At 35.9% G+C, this 24,134-nt stretch overlaps 1 protein-coding gene across 23 annotated transcripts in view; it reads right to left on the bottom strand.

The window, feature by feature from the left end:
• celf2.S (CUGBP, Elav-like family member 2 S homeolog) overlaps positions 1-24,134 on the bottom strand; it is a 282,887-nt gene that overhangs the window by 75,907 nt on the left and 182,846 nt on the right. For all 23 annotated transcript variants that reach the window (XM_041587475.1, XM_041587455.1, XM_041587456.1 and 20 more), the window contains 1 exon segment: positions 3,553-3,601. In XM_041587475.1, the coding sequence (XP_041443409.1) occupies positions 3,553-3,601 (49 nt within the window).

Below are 24,134 nucleotides of genomic sequence, written 5' to 3'. Positions count from 1 at the left end.
AAAACTGTGGCTAGCTGCCTGCTTGGCTTTGCAAACAGTTGGACAATGGATGAACTGTGACTGATTTTTTAACCCGCGCAATCTTTCTGACCAATGTCGGATGAAAAATGATTAGATGCACGATTGTTTGGTGCTCACTAACATCACGATAATCTGATGGATTTGTCTGATCGCACAAAAAATCTTAATATCTATGGTGATGTTTAGATTTGTTCCCATGGCTAACAATCAGATCACAGTGCCTATCCAGTTCTAATGTATCTATGATCAAATGCTGTCCTCACCCACTGGCATCCCTGACCAGAAATCATTGCGCAGGCTATCATTTCAAGCATAACTGAGTGCAAATATCATTAATAAGAATTGGAAGAAGATGGAATATACAAATCAAATAGAGATCTTTTAGGACTAGACAGAATAACCTGATCTCAAATGATTGTGCTTTATACAGTAGAAGATATTTACATATGAGCTTTAAAAATATTTCAGCTCCTGCTGACATAAAAATAAGTCTATTAAAACATCATTAGGAGGGAGATTTGTATTCCCCGAGCCTTAGTAGGTTGGTGGTGTCACTTTAATATGAAGTTTTCAATTTACATAGCTATAAAGCACATATTTAAAGGTTCATATACTGTAATTCTCACCTAGTGAAAGGCAGCTCTTTTAGAGGCCTGAAAGCATTTGGGTAAAAAAAAAGAACCATGTATTGCCAAATGCAGAACAGAGATTAAGTGGGAGTAGAACAACTGCTCCGATGAAAGGACAATCTGTAGTGCCTGGGGAGCCAACTGGATTGGAGGAAATATGCATATTAAGGGGAGGCAACACAATGAGTTTTGAAAAAAACAACAGATTGTAAAATGCAAACTGATTTATACACAATTAATGTGAATATGTCTGAATTGATCAAATATGTTCCCCTATACCCAATTCTGTATTTTCACATATTATCTTAAGCAAGCATGTGAAACAAATCTGAATAGAATATAGAGAAAGAGAAAGCCTTTACATAGTTTCCCAGAATGAAGTATGATCTGTGGACGTTTCCCTTTTAAACACAAAGAAAACAGCAGCATTGTTTGAATAAAGCTGATTTTCATTACCATCTTGTAAACATCACTGCACTCTCAAGGTCTCAATTATGTCGGCAAACACAGTTGGCAAGTGGCGTTATTCCCCGTAGTGCATTGGTTCTAAAACCACTTTGTTAAAGGTACATGCATCCAAATGCACTCTTTGCACTTCTGTATAGCTGGCAATGAGCGTCGTTCAGTCCTACCTGCCTTCATTCCGAACAGAGTCGTACTATGTCTATTGATCCATGGCCCTGTGCAAACCCTGCACACTTGCGCCTAGAGAATTGGGTGCAGACACCATTCCCACACTAAACACCAGAAATAACACAAGGCAGAATGGGAAATATCTGGCACAACTGCACCCAGTTTGATAAATTGGATTCACCTGCGCCAGGCAAGTGCATAAGTCAGACATAGAGCACTTGCATCAGATTCAACAACAACATTACGCTCCTCTATTCCAAATGGTTGTGCCCTAGGCATTTTCCTGTACTGCCTAATTCTAGTTCCAGTCCTGTAAAATATCCTTTCATACATAGTCGTATGCATTACAGAATAATGAGTTGCCATCTGGTAGTGTGTAAATGTGGTTATTCTTATTGTGTGCCAATATGAACAAGAGGAGCATAAGAACTTAAGATTAGATCTGCCTTCTTATTTGGTTTTAGAACTATTTTGATAATTTCATAAATGTTACACAACCAATTTGCACCACAAGGCCTGGCAGTAAGCGTAACACCCCATAGAACAAAATAATGCCCACCTGTTCCAAGCAGTGATGAAATGGCACATTTGGAAATATAAGAATGGCTTTGAAAAATATGCCAGTCTGTTAAACATTTTCCTGACCATCCAGAACATGTACTGTACCTGACAGCCAGGAAAATGTTAATAAACAAAACTGTGAATTCCACAAGTGAATTTATATAATATGAGTCCCTTTTACAATTTACTCCTAATTGCTGTAACAAAATGCCACAGAGTTTCCAGTATTGATCATTAGCTTTAAATAACCTTTATTCTAGTCTTATTTACTTGCTATTTACAGTCCTTGGTCAATCGTCCTTAGCTATTTCATCTGCATTGTTAAACAATTAGCTTTACCTATGTTCACCAGGCTGAGGAATAGTGTATACGGGATATATTCCAACTGTATCCATTACGCTTTCAGAGTCATGGATCATGAAACATAAGGGTGCTGACAATGACCACAAAAGTAAAATCTACAGATATTTGTGTGTGGATGTGCACCTGTGTGTGATTATTACACAGACCATAAGATTCTGGTCATTTTGCACGCAGAATCCTTAATATACACAAACAGCTAAACACCTGCAAACAATCTCCACTGCCAGAAATGAGAATAGCTTGAAGTTGTTTTAAAGAGTTTAAATTCTGCATATACAGGTATAGGACCTGTTATCCAGAATGCTTTGAACTAGGACTTTTCAGATGAGGGATCTTTCCATAATTTGTATTTCTATACCTTAGAAAAATAAACATTAAATCCAATAGCATTGTTATGCCTCCAGTAAGGATTAATTATATCTTGGTTAGGATCAAGTAAAATTGACTGTTAAATGATTACAGAAAAAAAAGAAGTGTCTATTTTTGCTATTTATATTTATTAGTATTGAATACTAATAATTGAAACTCTTCAATTAAAGTTTCTGTAATGAACCATTGCCGGTGCATTTGCTATAAGTCTATATACTGTATTCATGAAGTTCCAAAATGAGTAAAAGGGAGTTTTATGTCATCCATGATTTGCATTTGAAGATCTTTAAAAGCCCTGGTTACTAATAATTAACGAGGCTGAGAGATTTATTTTAGAAGAAAAAAATGCCTGACACAAGAGCCCAGAGGAAATAAAATTCTTGTTAAGGCCAAATTGAAAATTATAGAAACTTTTAGAAATAATCATACAGTATATTCTATTTTATTGCACTAAATGAAAGCTGCAACCTTCAAGACTACAGACAAGAGGCAAAGCAGACTGACTGTAAAAAGGCTAGATTAGTGTAAGCCATGAATATACTGATTAAGAATAAAGATTAAGTGAATTTGACTTCCCTTTGGTGATCAATTGAGCATGTTGAAATTAGGATTTATTGTAAAAAGATATATTTAAAGGTGAGCAAAGTGTAGAGTATAAAATGCCTATTTAAAAGATTTTTTTCACGTTTACTTTGAATTTGGACTCTTCAAATTCAAAAACTGTATGACTGAATGTGCAGGAGGGTATGTAAACAACATTAAGAACAGGGCATAACCAAATATAAAAAAATACAGGTATTGAATCTAATATCCTATTCACATACTTATCTTTAAGTCATAGTGCTCAACTCTGTGGAAATACCCTTTATCAAGCCACTTTTTTACATTAATGTTGGACAACAGATCCAAATCCATAACAGGCAATCTACTGTAGGACTGTAGAAGTAATGAATACAATACAAATACAAAGACTTACCATTTGACTTTTCACTATCTGCAGGTTTCATCTGAATAGGATGATGCATCTAACATAAAAAAAGGATAAAAGAGGTTAACATTCTTCTGTTAGATTTTCACTACAAGAATATTTGAAGAGGGATAAAAGTTCAATATGTCTTAATAATGCATTGATATAAAAGTATTTGCATTTGTAACATATGCTCTAACTTTACTCCATAGCATTTGGTTTTTGCCTTTTTCAAATCCAGTCACTTTGAGGTCCAACATCTTTTAACTCCCCCACCTTTGTTTTTACAGTTGAATGCTAAAGTTTGGGCACCTTTGTAAATTTCATATTTAGTTATTTTTCTAAGTAAAAAGACAAACTACAGAACTACCAAACAAACAACATATTGGCAAATATTAATGCACAGCTAAATTATATTTCACAAACTTTAACACATTGGAACATATAATATCGTAACTGGGACACTGTGGCCAAAATCATCTTGAACATAAAATTCACACTTATATTTAACTCAAAGCGACCTTCAAGTTGGACTTGCAGAAGCATCTAGCTGTTAGATTCTAGCAGAACAAGTTGGTAGTGTTTTATCCCCTAAATCACTAGCCCTCTATATGGGCCCCATTCAGCCATTGTTTGGGGGCCCTGCCCCACAAATCTATACTTTACAATACACATCACTCTTGCCCATACCATCATTGACCATCATTGACCAATTAGTTGTTAAGGGAATAAGGTTATTTACATATTTATTTACATTGTATATATATTCAAACTAACACCTTTTTTCCAACTGTAACCAATACACTCAGGCTCATTTATCAACACTGGGCAAATTTGCCCATGGGCAGTTACCTATAGCAACCAATCAGTGATTAGCTTTTTAAAGCCAGCTGCAAGTAGAACAATGAATGAAGCAATTTGATTGGTTGCCATGGGTTACTGCCCATGGGCAAATTTGCTCAGTGTTGATAAATGACCCCCACTGACTATTTCATCTGCTTTAACTGGCTGATTCCAGAATAAATGTATTAATTTCAATACACTACTGACATGGTTGGGGTCTTTGCAGTAGAAAAATATAAGGTTGATGAAGCACACTAATAAACCAAATACATTATATATCTCATGACACCCCCATAATAAAACCCATCTGTGAGAAAGAGTTAATATGCTTGGGTACTTTTTTATTTATGACAATTACCCTTTAAATTATGTTACAGGTAGTCCCAAATTCATGATGCTCCTGGAAATTTAATATATATATTTTCAGATTGGCTTTTATTAAGAAATTACCTCTCTAACTATACATTATCTACTCAGGCCTTAAAAAATATTGTTTCCTTTTAAAGTTCACCAGTTAGAGGTGAATTTGTATACCACATTAATATTTTGTATATTTCAGGCATAACTAGACGTTTTAACATTTCCTAGCCAGCAGTTCCACCTTCAAAGCTTTTGAAGAACGTTAGGTGAGCTCCTTGTGAAGGAAAAAAAATATCTTTTATTTCAATGCACTTTTTCATTTTCTTTCTCACTGTACATCTCTATTATGAATTCATTCCTCCCCCCCATCTTTAAATATTTTATGGACTATGAACTCATAATATGTCCTGTCATGCTTGCAGTCCCAGAGGCTCAGATTCCCTGATACTGGAGAGTCTTGCAAGTACTAAGTGGAATGTTTTACCTGAAGATGAGGCCAAAAGTTATGCATTTATCACACACAGTACAAGCTACAAATATTCACAGGAAAGCATGTGTTTAAATAAAGACAGCATCAACACTGCATAAACTGAAAAAAAAAACATTTCTTCCCTATTTACAACATGTTAATATAAGGAGCATTCACAAGGCAGTATATAGATGATCTGCAACTTTTTGAGACTGAAAAATCCTCTTTTGTAAGCAATACATAATTTCTTATTACTGTACAATTTTTAAGCATCAAGTTATCACTCTGCATTGTAGGATCAGTTGCAAAATTGTTCAATCAGTCTTGCCCCCCTGGTAGTATAAAAAGGTAAGGTGTAAGTTGAAAGAAGCAGCTATTTGGGAGAGTTATAGATCATAATAATGTAATGATAAATCCTAGAGGTTTGGGGGGTGGAACCTTACTTTATGTAACTATGTGAAATACAGTACATGTTGCTACGTACCATTACCTTTTATGATAAGAGCTCTTTTTTTCCGTGATGCTGTTTACTGCTTGGTAGTAAAACATCATAACAGGCATATTAAATCAAATCAAAATTATACTTCAGTTGAATACCAAATACACAGATCAATTTAGCTATGCATCCTGGAACACTAACAAATCACTTTAGATCTTTATTTCTTTTAATTGACTGCTTTTATCCTATTGATTTTTAACCTTGCAATGCTATATCATTTAGAATTTCCAATTAGTGACTAAAATATAGAAGAACTAGACTAAACCATTATATCAAAAGGATAAAAGAGGAAAAATCAATTATGAGTAAGAGCAAAGTATATATGTGTAATTTCAACTTTTAACCTGAATGTATTTGTTTTGAGGTTAAGGGGATTTGTATGATCCATCAGTCCACTAATAAACGTGTGCCAGAAATAGTGGCATCTCTTTCAGTTATAGGCACTAATATTCTGAATCAGGGTCAAAACAGTTAGACCCTTATTAAAATAAAATACAGAAATGAATGCATAATACTGTTAACATTGAGTATGCATAATCTTTTGTAAATAATGGCACAGAATAACCCCAGAGGAATGTATGATTTAGACTTAGAAGCTTAGTAGGTTAAATGATAATTTCTCCATGACAATGCAGATACTTGGCTAAATATATACCTGAAAGAAGGCTATTTGATTTCTTTTTATCTACTTAATTTCATTGGATTATTTTGAACATTTTACATACAAACTAAAATTAACCAATAACTAAGCCTATGTAGCATCTAATGTATTTCTTCTCTCTAAGCCATATCACAAAACTCATGGGAGGTGTATGAACATTATAGCTGCTTTATTGTTTATTGTACTTACATGACAAAAGGAACCAATTTTAAATGAAACATTCATACTTGAAAGACTGGCACAGCTTTAAAATCTAAACGTAACTGATGGTTAAAAAAAGGGATGTGAAAGATTGTTTCACCAACAACTTTCTATAGCTGAATATTTAGAGTAGTAAATAGCAGAGCAGTGCATATCGAAGGGCTCTTTACATTTTTCTCATGTATATTTATTACTCTATTGAGTCACCTATCCTGAAGGATCATGACAAAATCTGCCATGTTTTTCTTCAAGTATTCCATTCTATAGCTAACTCTCAAAACTAGTAGTGGCTGCCTGTAATTTAGTAATAAAAATGGCTTCTAGCAAAAGGACTTTTGATTTGAAGGTTGAGTATTTATAAAAGTTCTACCACACTTTCAAACACATTTATCTAATACGCTTTTAATGTAATGAAAGAAGGCAGAGCTGGGACTAGGGGTTGACAGAGTAGGTTGTTGCCTAGGGGGAAGCTGTGGAGGGCACATATAGAAAAAAATACTGTGAACTGCCCTCCCACCTACCTGTCTTGCTCTGAGTTGAGAAATGTGTGAGTGAAAGTGGTCCAGAGCACAGAATGGGGGGCAGGTTGGGATGGATGCATTTGCTGACACAGTTGTGACTGGCTGGTGGGGCTGGCAGGTTAGCTTGGACCTTGGGCACAATTTCTCTTGGCCCAGCACTGGTGGAAGGAGCCATGGATGGCAAACTATACATCAGACCCTATCACAACCTAGGCCCCCCCACAATATAAAACATTAGCTAACAACTAGGAATAATATGTAATAAAACCCATTGAAACAGTATTACTGAATATCTAGTACATTTCTGACTTGTCCCGTTAAAAAACAGATAGTTTAAAGGTGGACTACTGACCATATTAAATTAATTTTAAATCTTTTCAGCAAATACTGAAATTCTTCAAATCATCAGAAAGCTCTGTTAACACTTTCCTTTCATATGTTGCTGTTACTTCCATATGTACATAGGCCTATGCAAAAAAGACAACCCCCCTATTTTAATGAAAAGGTACAATTTTGCTATCAGCAAATATTTTTGTAATGCTGCACAGACACAAAAAATGCAGTGACAAAACACCTACTGACTTAATGCAGAAAAAAGTTACCCCACAAAAAGGACAGCGAAAAAGTCGCTGTGAAAAAATGCCAATTGACTTCAATGTATTTTGTGTGAAGAAAAGTCACTACAAAAAATGTCTGTTGACTTCAATGTGTTTTTGCCATTTTTTGAATTTTTAGAGGTTTCCTAAATTTTTCCACAAGCAGGACTTAGAAGGGGAGTCAGGGAATGTAGGGGACTGCAGTGGAAAATGGTTTCTGCACTGACACTCCCTTTAATGTAATATAAACATACAGGAGGGGGAAACTGAGAAAAGGCAATAAGCATCCAATGGGAAACATTTTTAGATTCAAGATTAAAAAAAAGGTACAAACAGTGTAAAACAGCAGAACAGGCAGTGGGTATTGATGTGTGGGTATTGAAGATTGTAAACATAGTAGGGGAAACAAAATTCCTGGGCACAGAGCAATCCAGAGTAAGAATTTAGATGAAGCATTTCCGACCTTTTTTTAGACTGGAAATGGGCAGACCAGATGGATGAGTAGGTTCTCATATGGCATCATATTTTATGTTTCTCTGTATGCACCTGCTACATTTTTTGTTTAAAATAGCATAACGATATCTTAAGGCCATCAGGTGTCATAAAAATAACAACATTTTATTATCAGGAAGCAGGAGTAACAGATTTCTCTGTAACCACATAACTGTATAACTCAGGGAGACCAAGTCTATGTAAATCTCTCAAAGCAAATGTTGATAAAATATGTAATGCTGTATGTGCACAAAGCTAAACAAATGTATATGTATTACATTTGCAACTGTCTACCCATGTAATAATTTCTTGTCTCTCTGTCCTGATTGTTTTAGGGTACAGTTGGCCATATACACATAGATATTAGCATAAAATACAAAGTTTCCTAACAGTAATCTGTGTGCATATATTTGCCAGTGATCCTGACTAATAACTATGTACGATGGATATCAGTTAGTTTGGGGAATGCCCAGTGTTGGCCAGTGCATAGTGCATGGATCCCCAACCCTTTGAACCCAACACATGCATGAAAAATGTTACTTGGTGGTGCAAAATAAAGGCTGTGATTGGCAGCCCCTATATGGACTGGCAGCCTATAGGAGACTCTCTTTGGCACTACATCTGGTTTTTATACAATCAAAACTTGCCTACAAGCCAGGAATTCAAAAATAAGCACCTGCTTTGAGGCCACGGAGAGCAACATCCAAGGGGTTGAAAAGCAACATGTTGCTCCCGAGTAGTGATGGGTGAATTTGGGGCGCGAAACGGCGAAAAATTCGTGAAATGGTGCCGGCATCTCGTTTTTGACGCCGGCGTCCATTTTTTGGACGCCGGCGCACATTTGCTGGTGTCCATTTTTTTTGACGCTGGCGAATTTTCGCGGTGGTTCAACGAATTTATTTGCCAAAGGTGAATTGCGGGAATTCGCCATGAATTCACACCTGCCGAATAACTTCGACCATCACTACTCACGAGCTACTGGTTGGGGATCACTGGAATAGCATTAGCAGATAAGGAGGTGAAAAGGAGCTGCAGCAGGGAGGAAGAAATACTCCCCAAACCATTGTTCCCAGGCACACATAATGCTTTTTTAGAACCTTTTTTATGTACTGCTAGCATGATTTCAAATGTTGATAAAGGTTTTCTGAAATACACAGATTGTGCCTCACTTTAAGAGAGAGAAAATGGATGAAAAGTGGAGAGCAATATCCCATATTACTGTAATTTGATTTTTATAAAATCCTTATGAGAAAAGAAGCAATCTAACAATCTATTTCTACTAAAAACAGAACGGTGAAAACTGGTTCAACCTGCCTGGAATTCTATGTGGGAATTCTGAATCTGTCTTTGGTGATTTATTCATCATTTCAGTCAGACTGCTCTAATTGGCTGTCAAATGACTTTGTCCAATCCCATCAGTGACTTCATCTCATCTGTGCTGCTACATCTAATGCTGCAATGAATATACACTGCAAGGAAAAATCTCCAATTATGTCCTTATACAAGACATTTGCAAAATGATTTCTTTAGTCAGCGGGAAGGGTCATCTCTATGCATTTCAGGTTTACTTGCCAACTTAGAACTTGTAGCATTGTTCAACATGGCACAAATGCGGCTTTTAATGCTCCCTGAAACCACATCCAATTACTCTAAGTTCTTGTAATCAGTTTGAGCAACAGTTTCTTTATTCCTCTACAGGGGTCATGTCTATGCATCCATGCGTTAGAGCAAATAATCTTATCTTGAAAGGTAAAAGCAGGATAGAGTTGTAATAGAATATACTGTATGGCCAGCTGGGAAAAATATTAAATTATTATTACTTTACCACTATTGCTGCTAAAGGGTTATTGGCAGCTGGAGCAGTAAATCACTTATATATAATGCATTCATTATGAAGTGTTATGGGAAATAATTTCTCATTGTGATTTATTTTGTGGGATAATGCAGTACTCTATGTGATTATCTCTTCATTACAACACATTCCATGTAGGAAAATATACAGCGTGATTTTATTTTAAAGACAAGGAAATGATCTGTCAGTCTTACTTATAAGTGATCATTTTACTTATGAGTGATCATTTATGTAATGGCTAAAGAATTTGAAGTTTTATTTGAATATCCCTTTTTTTGTTATAATCTCACTACAGCGACAGTTCCTGCTATAATGTGGAAACTGTGCTTAGCTTCCACTAGCACGTTTATAGACTAAAACCTGTTAAAGGTGATTTATAGCCAGTAGGGCTTACATTACATTTATTTTCTAAATTATCTTCAGTAAATACATTCCAGTGAGTTGTAAAAATTTTCGAAGATTTATCAAGAGTCGAATTTCGAGTTTATCCAATAAACAAGAAATTTAAAAAAAATGACCAATAAAAATTTATTAATTTTTTTAAAAAAAACGGGTGAATAGAATTGAGCTGCAAACTCAAATCAAATTCAAATAAAATTAGATTGAATTCGATTTGAAAAAAACATTTTTTTTCAAAAGTCAACTAAACCACTCCAAATTGATTGTAGGAGGTCCCCCATAGGCTAAAACAACAATCCGGCAGGTTTTAGATGGCGAATAGTCGAATTTGAATTCTTAAAGGGACAGTACATAAATTTTGAAATTTGAATTTTGATTTTTTTAAATTTGAATCAAATTTGGACTATTCCCTAGTCGAATTACACAAAAATAAATTTGCCCCTTAAATTTTAAAAAACAGAATTTGGTAGCATAAGATCAATACATTACACAACATAAAGTTCATACCTAGCCTTATACAATATAAAAAAAGTCTATCAAATACATACAATGGCGGTATAGATATGGTATGGCAAAATGATGATATATATATTTCTATTCTTTTATAGAAGGCAACCTCCTGTACAGCATCCAACATATTTAAACTTAAAAGAACATTTTGGGAGCATTGTAGAATTAATACATGAGTAAACCATTGACTTTATAAAATGTTCAGTAAAATTAGTATACAGTATTTATGACTACAGTGTATCCTTGGTCCCATATATGCTTTGTTCATTATAGACAGTCAACCTATAATGAGTTGCTGTCAAAATTAATGACTATATTACATGTCTGCTTGCAACCAAAATTTGAGCAAATATAAGCATGGGTTATATTTTCAGCACCATCAAGGTGTAAAATAGTTTCTGGGACACAAGCCTCTGTAACTATCAATGAATGTTAACTTTCACATCCTTATGATCCAATTTGTTCAATATCGAGCAACATACAAAGGGAGGCTATGCTTAGTCAAGACATGAATTAGGTATAGAGTTCTTTTGTACAGCTTGCTGTACCTTACATCTCAAGCATCAAATACAGCAGCTTAATCGAAATTGCCATGTTTCTAGTAGAAATCAATACAAGCATTTTTAAATGGAAGCATTTTTTTGGCTTTTTAAGCGACAGAATGCTATGCTTGTTTTTGCATCTTTATCTATTATCTATGATGCTTGATACCTGTGGTTTTCCAGATAAGGGTTTTTTTTCCCCTGTGATTTTGAGCACCATTTCTCAAAGCTACTATGAAACATTTAAGCATTACAAACTATTTGCCTCATATATGCTTATACACAGCTTAGTTACTATCAAGTAAAAAGTACTCTAAGGCTAAGGCCACACTAGGCGATAGCGCCGCGATTTGACTCGCAGCGACTTTTCGCCGCGACTTTTAAGCCGCAATCGCTGGGGAAACTTTTACGCTGGCGACTATGGGGAATCGCGAAAAATCGCCAGCGTAAAAACACACGCGGCGATCTTTTCTCTACTGTCGCTCGAAATTGCCTCGCTAGGCGATTTCGAGCGACAATAGAAAAAAGATCGCCACGTGTGTTTTTACGCTTGCGATTTTTCGCGATTCCCCATAGACGCCAGCGCAAAAGTTTCCCCAGCGATTGCGGCTTAAAAGTCGCGGCGAAAAGTCGCCGCGAGTCAAATCTCGGCGCTATCGCCTAGTGTGGCCTTAGCCTTACTATTACAGAAAAGTTAAAATAAGGATTCTATGGAAATTGCATTTTTGTATTTCATAGCTTTCTGAATAACGGCTTTCCAAGTGATATAACCCTACTTGTACAACTAAATGTTAGGAACTAGGTAGTCAGTGTGAGGTTGTACCTTTCTTAGAGGAGTAGATTAAAAGAACAAGCTTCAAGGTGACGTATACTGGATTCTGCAATCTGACTAGCTATATTCAGTCTCATGGATTTGACTTGAAGAGGAGCCCAAGTGGAATATAACGTTTTTACTGTAATTCTTGCTCATTCAGCTAATAAACATGATATTTACTGTACACTGTTCCTCTTTAATGTAAAGCTAACAGATCATGCTTATACATAAATTATCATAATAGGACAAAATCTGAAAGTGGTGTGTGTTCCACAAGACTTCACAAAATAACGGAATGCTCAGTGCTCATGGGCACTGTAAGTGAGAAGAAGCCAATTAACTTTTAGATCTCACAGTGTTAATTTTAGATTTTTTTGTAAGACAACCAAACAAATTATTCAAGCAGCCTTATTGCATGAAGACGCTTGAGAGGCGAGGTGCTGTTGTGAGATAACACCACAAATGGAGATTGTGCAAATGAGACAGACTAGCCAAGGTGTCATCTTACTCCCATATTCTATTCAATGCTAAATTAAGTTATTTTTTTCATTTTAAAAGTTGATTGGTAGAATACTTTAACCACCAACAGCTTTTCATGTTGCTTACACTTTTTATTAAAACTGATACTTATTCTGATTAAGAAATTTATTTATTGGTATTAAGAATCCATGTTGATATACATTCTATTAAAAAATGGCTGGCCAGCCTATCTTATTAACCTTCACAATTTTAAAAATATAAAAATATAAATAGCTGTAGTTTATAAATTAAACATCAGTAAAAAAAAAATCATTCAGGGGGATTTCATACACCTTCAATCTCAATTTAAAGTGTTCTATAATTACTAAAAGTTCATAATTGGAAGCTATTAACTTGATACCAAAAGTCAATATGGTTTAAGGCTGAATTTATGCGGGTTATTATAGTTCTGTAGTGCTCAGGTCACTTATCAATTCCACAGAAGGTTTGGCCCATGAAGGAATAGTTTGAGCAAAGCTTTTGACCTGCAATTAGTGGGATGAAACAGATCTGATAATATCCACCAACACCAGCGATATGCTAGGGGCACCCCTCTATTGCTATATCTGCGCAAAAACAGTTTAAAGTAAAGAACCAGAACAATCTCACCCACAGCAAAGTAGCAATCACCCCTCCACACTTTCTCCTGGCCATTATAATTGTCCGTGACCTTCCTCCAGTTTGCACTAATCTCCATCGCTCCGCTGTATCCGGGTATCAGCTTCCTTAGCCTTAAACCATATTGACTTTTAGGGGCACATTTACTTAGGGTCGAATATCGAGGGTTAGTTAACCCTCGATATTCGACCGTCGAAGTAAAATCCGCATTTAGTACGATCGAACGATTGAAGGAAAAATCGTTCGATCGAACGATTAAATCCTTTGCATCGAACGATTCAAAGGATTTTAATCCATCGATCGAACGATTTTCCTTTGATCACAAATTAGCTAGAAAGCCTATGGGGACCTTCCCCATAGGCTAACATTGATGTTCAATAGGTTTTAGGTGACAAAGTAGGTGGTGGAGGTTTTTTTTAAAGAGAGTACTGCGACTATCGAATGGTCGAATAGTCAAACGATAGTAGCCAATTCGATGGTCTAAGTAGCCAAAAAAATACTTTGAAATTCGAAGTAAATTTTACTCTAATCCTTCACTCGAGCTAATTAAATGTGCCCCTGTGTATCAAGTTAATAGCTTCTTATTATGAACTTTTAGTAAATATAAAACATTTTAAATTGAGATTGAATGTGTATGAATTCCTCCTGAATAAAATGTTGTTTTTAATTTATGAACTACAGCTATTTGTATATTTATATTTTTAAAATTGTGAAAATTAATAAGGTAGAATGGCCGGCCATTTTTTAATATAATGTATATCAGCAAGGAGTCTTAATACAAATAAATATGTTTCTTAATTAAATGAATACCATTTTAAGGTTGTAAGATGGGAAAGGTGGAAAAAGTCCCCACCTATTGGTATTGGTCATATCGTGCCCGTAAAGGACTTTTTGATATTTATTCTGTTTGTTTTGCCTCTTCTCTAATACCATCAGTCTTTTGCTGCTTGTTATCAACTATAATTATAAAAAAACTTTCAATTTATGCAAACCATTGAAAAAATGCATTGTATTTCATAGTTATTTTGTAATTTGATTTTACAACAGACCAAAACAATGAGGTAACTCTCAATTAGCTATATAATTAATAGGCTTCTTCTCCTCTTTCACCCTCTCCAATTGTATGCAATGTTATGCTTTAATCTAGATATTCACTTCTCCTGGGATGTTAAAATGCTTCTGCAAACTTTAACCCCCTCAACTGCTCTCAAGAGAATGGAATTATTATACAAAGTGCACAAGTTTTCTCCTCATTCACCATTATTCAAGACCTTTGTGCACTTGAACTCTAATAATGGAAGCCCATTCTTATCTTCTTCTGTAATTAGAAACATCATATTTTCAACATTCAAGCAATTATTTTCTCCCATAAACTATATAGAAGCTGACATTGTTCCATTATAATATGAATGAAGAAGAGCCAAAAGTTATTCCTGATTTATTAAGTCTAAGGGCGCTTGACCTATTGCAGCTACATGAGAACAATTACAGTAATCTTTTCATTAATCTGATATCTGACTGAAAATTAAAGTTGTTATATGAAAAAAGGTTACCACAAGCTGCCTTTTCCAGGTGCAAATATTCCATCTGATATCCTCTGATATACAATATTAAACAGTGGCATAACTAGATGTTACTGGCCCCCACAGCAACTTAATTGTAGGGCTCCTATCATATCCAGAGCTTTTTTAATCAATCTATTTTGACATTTCTTATTAATTACCTCCAGGGCCCCATGCAGCCACAGGGTCTGCTTCCTCTATAGTTACGCCCCTGATATTAAAAGTACAGCAGTAGGCAAGAAACCGCAGAAGCACGAGAATGGTATTTCTTCCACCAGCAAAGGTAGGACAGATTAGGAAATTTGAACATAAAGAAAGAAAGATTTCCTTAAGTCCTTTCATTTTTGAGCATTGTGAGACCGTTACATTTTATTGAAGAGGAAGTATTTCTTCTTGTGAAGCATATTATATGCTATTATATTTGCATGAGGGTACCATTTCTGGGAAAGACACAGTTAAACTATTGTTTCTGTTGAATAATGGTTTCATCAATTTCTCACCATTTTAGAGAACTAATATTTTTCCACAGGCAGTCCCAGTCACTCCTTCTGGGTTTCTGCTGCAGATAACATTTTGAAAATGTGAATGACATCTGCCCATAGATAAAGGGAAACTCGTTGTTTTAATCAGCTGAAAATGCTGTACATCATGCAGATAGAGCACACTTTATTATCTGCCTTAAGTGGAACACCAGTCATTCTGACACGAAAAAGAGAATAGCAGTGTGTGAAGTCTAAATAAATTCAGAGTTTTCCCCATATAAAAATGAATACTATTACTATAATAATTAGTAACAAACCATCATTGAAAAGAAACTTAACAGAACTTGGCTCCTCTGAATTGTGCCAGTAGTACACATGGATACAGAGTTCACTAAAAAGTTCAATAAGAAGCTACATTTTTCGTACAAAAGAAATAGAAACTTGAGAGAAATACAGATTCAGCAAATATATATTAATCATTTGACAGAGTGCTAAAAACGATATGTTTAAATATGGGAACACCCCGATATCAGATTCTAAGTTCTATTATCCACACAGTAGGTAGGTGCTTGTGGGACCCAGGGTACAGAGGGTACTGTGAGAATGTAGTTTTAATATATCTGTGCAAAGCAGAACATTTTTTGCAAATGCTTTATGGATGGGCAGGGGCCAAAAATGATTTTGCCAGGTAATGCTGCTAGTTTAATCCATACATGTTTTACATGATGTTGCATGACACAATTCAGCATGCCACACACATAAGAGGTCTATGAAGAGTACAGTACAAAGCTATATACAGAATTTATAATGAGAAAATCAAATGCACCAATTAGAAAATTACCAGGATGACTAAAAGCCTCAGAGGCTTTTGGAACACAGAAAAACTTTGGCACCTAAAAGCTTCCAAAGTTTTTATTTTTCCAAAAGCCAGTCTGGGTAAAATGACGGAATATGCTAAGGTTTTGTTTTTGGCAGAAACCCAGAGTTAAGAGACTGATGTGGGGTTTCCTTAAAGATTGTTTGAGCAATCTTGTGCAACCTTAAATAGGCACCTTAATCACATATAGAAATGAGGTACCCCACACGACAATTGCATAGATAATGTCAGGCACAAATTATGATTTTACATGTTAGTAGAAATGTATTTGCCACAGTTAGCTCTTCTCACTCAGGGTCAACAGTTGTTGGTGTTAGTTCGTAATGTGAATATAGAGCACTACATCTGTAGCGGATAATTCAAGCCACAGTAAGTAGATTACAATGGAAATAGAAAAGTTTCCCCACTTCTGTAATTGCCCTACCAGTAAAAAGGGATACAATGAAGCGCCATCAGGCTTATTGGATCTGTGATCTATGTATAACCAACTATGTATTGCCATTTAGAAGGAACAACAACAAAGCAAGGGATTTGTAATAAAAGTACCTGGGTTGCGGCGGCGTGGACGGCCGCCACGCCGCCGCGCTCCTTCTCCGTCGGCTTCCGGGTCCTAGTGCGCGCGCGGCGCGCATGCGCATTATTTAAAGGCGCAGGCGTAATTACGCCAGCGCGCAATGGCGCTAAATTCAAACAGTATTTAAGCCCATTCATTGTTACTGCTGGTTGCCTGTGATAGGATTTATCCTGTGGTTTTGCCTGAAGCCTTGTGCTGTTTGTCCGTGTATATTCTGCTTGTTATCCGGTTTTGACCCCAGCCTGTTTCCTGACGACGCTCCCATCTGAATACTGACCTGTGCCTGTTACCCGACTACTCTATTGCCTGTACCCCTTCTGCTTGATACCCGGTTTTGACCCTTGCCTGCCTGACGATCCTTGCTATCTGCCTGCCTCGACCCAGCCTGTCTGACGATCCTCTCTGCCTCATCCTTGCCTGTAACCGTGATCCTCGGCCCAAAAGACTCTAGATACTTGCCGTGCCCCATTGCCTGCCAGAACTCTAGCCTTGCCCACTCATAAGTCCAGGTGGCACCCGAGTAGGCGGAGGGCCTTCCCGAAGCCCAAAAGTGGTCACACATACTGGTGAAGAGAGCTCTGACCACGGTGCTTGGCTCTAGTTCTGGTATTGGGTGCCGGCCGTGACAGGATTGAACAGGACTTACAAAAAGTTATGATTGAAATTTGTGTATTTTAGAACGGAAAACGACTAAAATGCTGATTAACATGCTATGAAATACAGGTTATAACATGTACCTTTAGTTGTGTATGATATCTTCCTTCATGTCTAGTGATGAATGTATCTGTCCCGTTTCACTGAAAAATTCTCGAAACTACGCGAAACAATTGTGAAACGACAAATAATTCACGAAACACACTATGGGCAACTTTTTTGTCTGAGTGACTTTTTTGTAACAAAATACATTAGAGTCTATGGGCGACATTTCTGTGACATTTTTGCAGTGAAACTCAGAAATCTGCTGCTAAACCATAAATGCCAAAAATAAATTCTTTTATAACGATTTATGTTTTATGTTCAACTCCACTTAGTGCACGGCATAAAAAGATAATTAAAAAAAACTACTGTCAAAATTAATTTTAAACTGTCATTTCTGCTTCAATTTAAAACTAAGCTGTGCTTAAAAGTTGGAATGACCTTTTGCAACTGCACATACTGTAGCTTGTCACACATTTTTTAATAAGGACAAACACCAACGAGTCTATGGTTTTACAAATGAATGCATGTGAAGAGAAATTCTACAGTAGGTCACTGTTCACTGACCCGACCAGGAATAGCTCTTGAAAGCCAGTACACTATGTTTTACATTAAATTGTATCTTCGACTGCTTACTGACAGATATTTTAACAAGAATATTTCCCTTTTTGCTTGGTACAGTGTGAGGATTTAGCGCATATTGTTATTAATCCCATCAATAGCACAAGAAAGAAAAGGCTGATGAGTTAAAATGCTACATAGTCCTAATACCCTGGGCAGCCTACAAAAGGAAAGCAAAAGTGACCTTTACTAGTGATTTCAACAGTTTCTCGGGTCTAATCTATATCGTATGAATTAACTTTTATATTACTAGCTCACAAGATGCAAGAGATAGTGGTAGATGAGAAGGATCTGAAATGGTTTACAAAGAAGTTTCTGCTGTCATTTGCTAGTACAGTAGTAGAATAGAGGTATGTAGGCAGGAATCATTTAAACAAAGATAGAGGTTTGCACAGTATAAAAATGTTCCATGTATTACATTATGTACAACAACATAAGCTCACATGCATATTATATTTCTAACTTCCATTTTATTTAAGTATAAAACAAAGCAAGACAGTACATTCCAGTGTTAGACAATAGAATTGACAGTAAAGTCAGCTTAATGTTATCACCTATTCCCAAGAAAAGGGGGGGGGGGGTAGAGGAACCTAAAGAAAGAAGAAAAGTAAACTGAAAAAGGAAAACATATAACTAATAAGCTTAGCAGATTTTAGTGTGCCACTTACTGCCCATGCACTCAAATAGGTATACAGTAAAGTCTGAATGACTGTATTGATGCCAGATATCCCATATTTTATGATAATATTCCACAGTATGGTCTCATTCTGCGGTGGTTCGTTCCATGGCTTCCCTGTTTTTAAATGGTGTTGTATATTCTTAAATCATTGTTTGGGATGTTGTTTTTCAGTACTTAACTATTAAAGTGACCATTGTATTAAACATATAAAACCGAAGTTTCTTAATGGCTTTAGTAAGTCTAACTGGATAGATTTGTAGTAATATGATTTCTGGCTGCATGGAAATATCCTGTTGTAGTAATAGTGAGATCATGTGGAAGACTTGGGGCCACAAGGGTGTTATTATAGGGCATTGCCACCACATGTGAAGAAGAGATCCTTGGTTGCTACAACCCCTCCAGCATTGCGTAGAGTAATTGGGGTTTATTTTATGTGCTGTGGTCTCAGGTGCCACATGTATAGGAGCTTAATGTGGGCTTTGATGTGATTTGTGTATTTAGTGGCTCCTTTGGGTGCACTGAGGGTGTCTTGCCATTGTTTAATTGTAAACGTCTTTTGCAAGTCTTGATCCCATTTCTCTATGTATTGCAATTTTTGCTCTGGGTTGTGGGATAGTAGGATTTTGTAGCAGCTAGAGGTAAATCCTTTCCCATTCCAGGTTTTTTTTGCAGAGATATTACATATAGGTTGAGTGCTGGGATGTCTTGTAGTCTCAGATGAATATTTCACTTGGAGGGCCTCAAATGTTCTGAGGGTATTTATGGAAAATAGGTCCTCTAGGATTGTAAGTCCTTTATCAGTCCATTTCGTTGTAGATTTGTGTATTACTTGTTTCAGTGGTGAGCGCGTTGCTAGGCTCCTTTTTTATAGTGACTGAATATTTCTATTATATCATGTACAGTACATTGGGTACATTGGTGTATTTTCATTCATTGTAAAGTCTGCAGAGACCATATGCACACTACTTGATCATTCTCACAGAAGGGTGCTAAGATAAACCCCATACAGATAGAAGGGTGGAACTAGATGTATGAGTGACATTTTTAAACTTCAATAATTCTCTGTTGCTGTCTAGAAGAGGAGTTGGCCAAACTTTTCTAGTTGGGACATAAATGGTAAATCTAGAACAGGACGTTTTCCTTTTGTGTTGACACTCAGCTTATAGACATCATAAACTATCAAAGAAAAATATTTAGAGCACATACAACTTCATTTTAGTGTGAGGTGCTAAAATGAGTCCAAAAGCTCTTCACGATGCAAGACATGGAGTGAAATTCTGCTTAAAACAACAGTTATTGGACAGCCTTGTACTAAATAAAAAGCAATAGCTTTACCTTTAATTTGCATGTCTCCACCCATAAATTCTTAAATAAGGATGAAAGCATTTTATTTTTTGTTTTAAGGCAATACTATGTAAGGCATGTAAATACCTTCTGTTTTATGAAGGCATTCACTGCACTCAGTATTTATAATATTTATCAACTATTTCTCGGTAATCATGATAGCCTTTAAACAGGACATCAAGTTAATCCAATTGCATAGACTATTATTCGCGTTCACATTATTCACAAGCTAATTAGGGACTAAGTACGACTAACCATAATCCTGATCTTGCTGCTCTCTTTCTCAGGATTTAGGAAGCATCATTTACTTAAACAGAATTAGATGCTACTCCTACATTTGATATCTCATAGTCTCTTTATTCAAAGGTATTTCCTATAATCATTCAAACTTAATCTCACCCCTATATGTGATATAATTATGAAACTGCTCTACAGTGCTACGCAATATGTTGGCGCTATATAAATACATGTTAATAATAATAATAATACATAGCTGTAGGTTGCAACTGCAAATGCTTGGTTTGTGTGTGCCTTTGTTGCAGGTTGCTGCTTATGAATTGATTAAAAAGAAGAATTTCATATATTGATAAATCTGCCCCTGCATTGAAACACGTAGGAATTTCTAATCTCACATTGAAAAGAACTGCATCATGTAGCCTACATGAAAAGATTTAAAACACAGCCAAACTATTTGCAGCTTACTCGAGAAATAAATAGGTCAAATGACTCTAATTTACTGTCTATCATTGAAATATTTATGGAAATATAACTTTCTGCATATTTGTTAAAGTATTACAGTTGACTGGAAATTTACATAAAGAGTCTCATTTCTAAATAAATATGCAAGATGGTGCTCTGCTGTTCTCTTTCCCAGAATATTGATATTTGTGTTTCTCCCTGTACAGTACTTTATTACATTTCTAATACAATTTCTAGAAATAAATGATCGTGGGAAAATATAATGCAAATAAATTGCTTGCCCATAAGGGTTCTTTGTTTCCTGAAAAAAAGGGCCCCATGGGAAACATTGCAGTGAAATCAGTGTGAATGCAGTCTAATAATTTCCAAGGTATTACAGATGGTAAATTTGTATCGGATCCACGCAAACTTTTTTTTTTAATCAATTTTCCATAATAGTAGTTCAAACTTGCTTTTACATAGAGAGGTGCTGAAATGAAAGCAACTGAGAGCCAAGCATAGAATGTAGGTATGACCAGGAAGCAAAACCCAGAGATACAGGGAAAACATTTTAGAGAGATATATTATGGCAAAGTGAGAAAGGAGAATTGACACCCCTGAAAGGCAGCCAGGCACAGATGAATTCGTTTGTTGAGCTGATAATGTGTATCACTCTTGGCTATGATCCAGAGGCACTCTTCTTTGTCCCTGTAGACAATAGACGCCAAGTTGTAAATGGCACACAAAATGGGAAATTCTAAACCGCCAGCATGATAAAAGTCCCTCGATAGTCCATGGAATATACTTTGTTCAGGAAACAAATCGATGACAGTAGAATACAGTTTGATCCAAAGTAAATTCCAGTGATTTGTTTTCTTTTAAAGGTATTTTTGGAAATACTGCACTGTTAGAATTTTGACCACTAATCAGTTTCCTACAAAGCTTGGGTGAAGTTCTATATTGCCATCCACATCATCACAGACCAAGGGAAATTAAAGCAATGCATTATGGGCCATCAAGTATAACTAATATGGCCTAAAAGTAAGTAAATAAAAAAAAAAAACAAGAAGCTCATTATAATAATTCCTTACATGGTAGTAGTAAAATGATTAAAATAGCATCATTACAAGCAAATTGTCTCCTTGTAAGCAATCATGGCTTGCAAGCATTGCTGCCCACTCACATGCAATGGCATACTTTGCTTAGTTGCTCCCTAGCATTTGGCTCTGGTGCTACACTTCTAAAAATGAGTAAGGCAGGCTGTCCACATGGAAAGGTAATCATCTACCATATAGTCAGCAAGCTGGTACATGTGCATTACTGCTGGCCAATTCTGAAGTCAATGTAGTTAACTGTTTGAATCTATAGAACAGCATCCACTATATCCCATCACTTCCTACCAGGTCTGAACTAAGATTCAAGATATGCCCTGGCATTTCAAGTACACAAAGGCCCAAACAGCCCCCAAAGATCTTACAGTAGCCAGAATCAACAGATTGCCAGTTCAGACCCTCTTCTTTGTTTTTTGTTTATAAATTTATCAGATTGAATATGTTATACTAGAAGCAGAAAACTTGTACAAAATATTAATTCATAAATGAGTATGGGATCTATAGTTATATCTGTAACATAGATATGCCTAGTTGTTGCTTATGTAACGCATTCTTACTCTAGTCCTGTCTGGCATAAAATAGAAATAATCTGGCTCAATAGAAGATTGGTTAATGTTTAATATAGAGAGGACTGCAAATGCACATTTGGACATCATCATGTTTCCAACAGTTGATCACAGGTGATTTAGCAAGGCTATGTCATGTTGAATTTACTGCACATAAGGTTGCATTGACAGAGGGTGAACATGCTGAAAAATAATTGAGAATCCTGTTAAGACTCAGTGTTTTGTTTTACAGCAGTGACAAGTAAATCAACAATCTATTACAGGTGTTACCTGATACTACAGAACTCATACTGGTTATTTTGTAGGAATTTGTGCAATGATAGACTGACTGTACCAGCTAGGAAACCATATCTCAGTTAGATTTGCATCAGGCACGTTGACAACATGACAACAATTACCAACCCCACACACATTTGGCACAACGTGTAGTATAAAACTATGGCATCACTACACAATCACAATAATAACCTAGTGTTGTTTTTTTAAATTCTGAAATACTGCCTGCATTATATTTTAATAATGTCTTTTACAGAAAATGAAAACCTTTGTGATCCTTTATATTAGCAAGCCCACATAGACTAAGGTGCGCTAGCTTAATTTTTTCATACAGGAATGTGATTCTACGACAATGTTAGCTGAATTTCTGTGGATGAATTTTAGAAACGTTTTAAAAAAGACAGCAATTAGTAGCAACAGGGATCACACTGTTGTTATCAATACATGTTTTTTCTTTTGATGTCCAGACTAGAGTCTTCTTGCAAAAGGGCATCATTAATGTCTTATTAATTCTATAACACAAAAGCAAGCATTTAAAACACTAGTGCTGTAACTTTAAATTACAGAATGAGCTTGGTATTTAATGAGAGATTTATCACAGCGGGGCATCTGTTAAATTAAGTTGAGCCTTCACATCACAGTGAGGAAACAGGTGTATATTGGTTTAGAATTATGGAAATGTTGACTAATTCTGAAGCTTGTAATCAAACGGACGGCACCCTGCAATATTTTCTTCCAAGAAATCTGCATTAATCATTTACTCATTTGATTTACTCTGAGTCCATCAGAAAGAAACCTAAAACAATGGTTTACCTACTAACTGACAGTAATGGATTGTGGGCAAAAAAACTGGATACACGGCCTTGGTCAAAAAGGCAAGATAAAGCATTTAAAGGATAGTTCTGCAATATTATACTTTGTATTGTAAAATAAACATGCTTTCATAACTAAATGCACATATCATTACTATAGATACAGAATATATGTGTATATCCCTGCAATGGGGCAAGCTGGGTAATTTAAATTCTGTCTGGAAATATACCTAAAAATAAACTAAATTCACACTTATTTAGAGAATGCATCAGCCTGCTGAGAGCAGAGGAACAGCCATGTGCATATTAGCAGGATAGCTTTTCACTTAGATTTTTATTTTCCAACAAAAAGATGGCAGATACAGAGCATGGACATATTATGCATATATACAAGTAACACATCTCAGTGGACAATA

Source organism: Xenopus laevis, chromosome 3S, assembly GCF_017654675.1.
Source record: "Xenopus laevis strain J_2021 chromosome 3S, Xenopus_laevis_v10.1, whole genome shotgun sequence".
Lineage (NCBI taxonomy): Eukaryota > Metazoa > Chordata > Amphibia > Anura > Pipidae > Xenopus > Xenopus laevis.
Note: the sequence above shows the minus strand (reverse complement) of the source record. Positions and strands in the feature narration are given on the sequence as shown.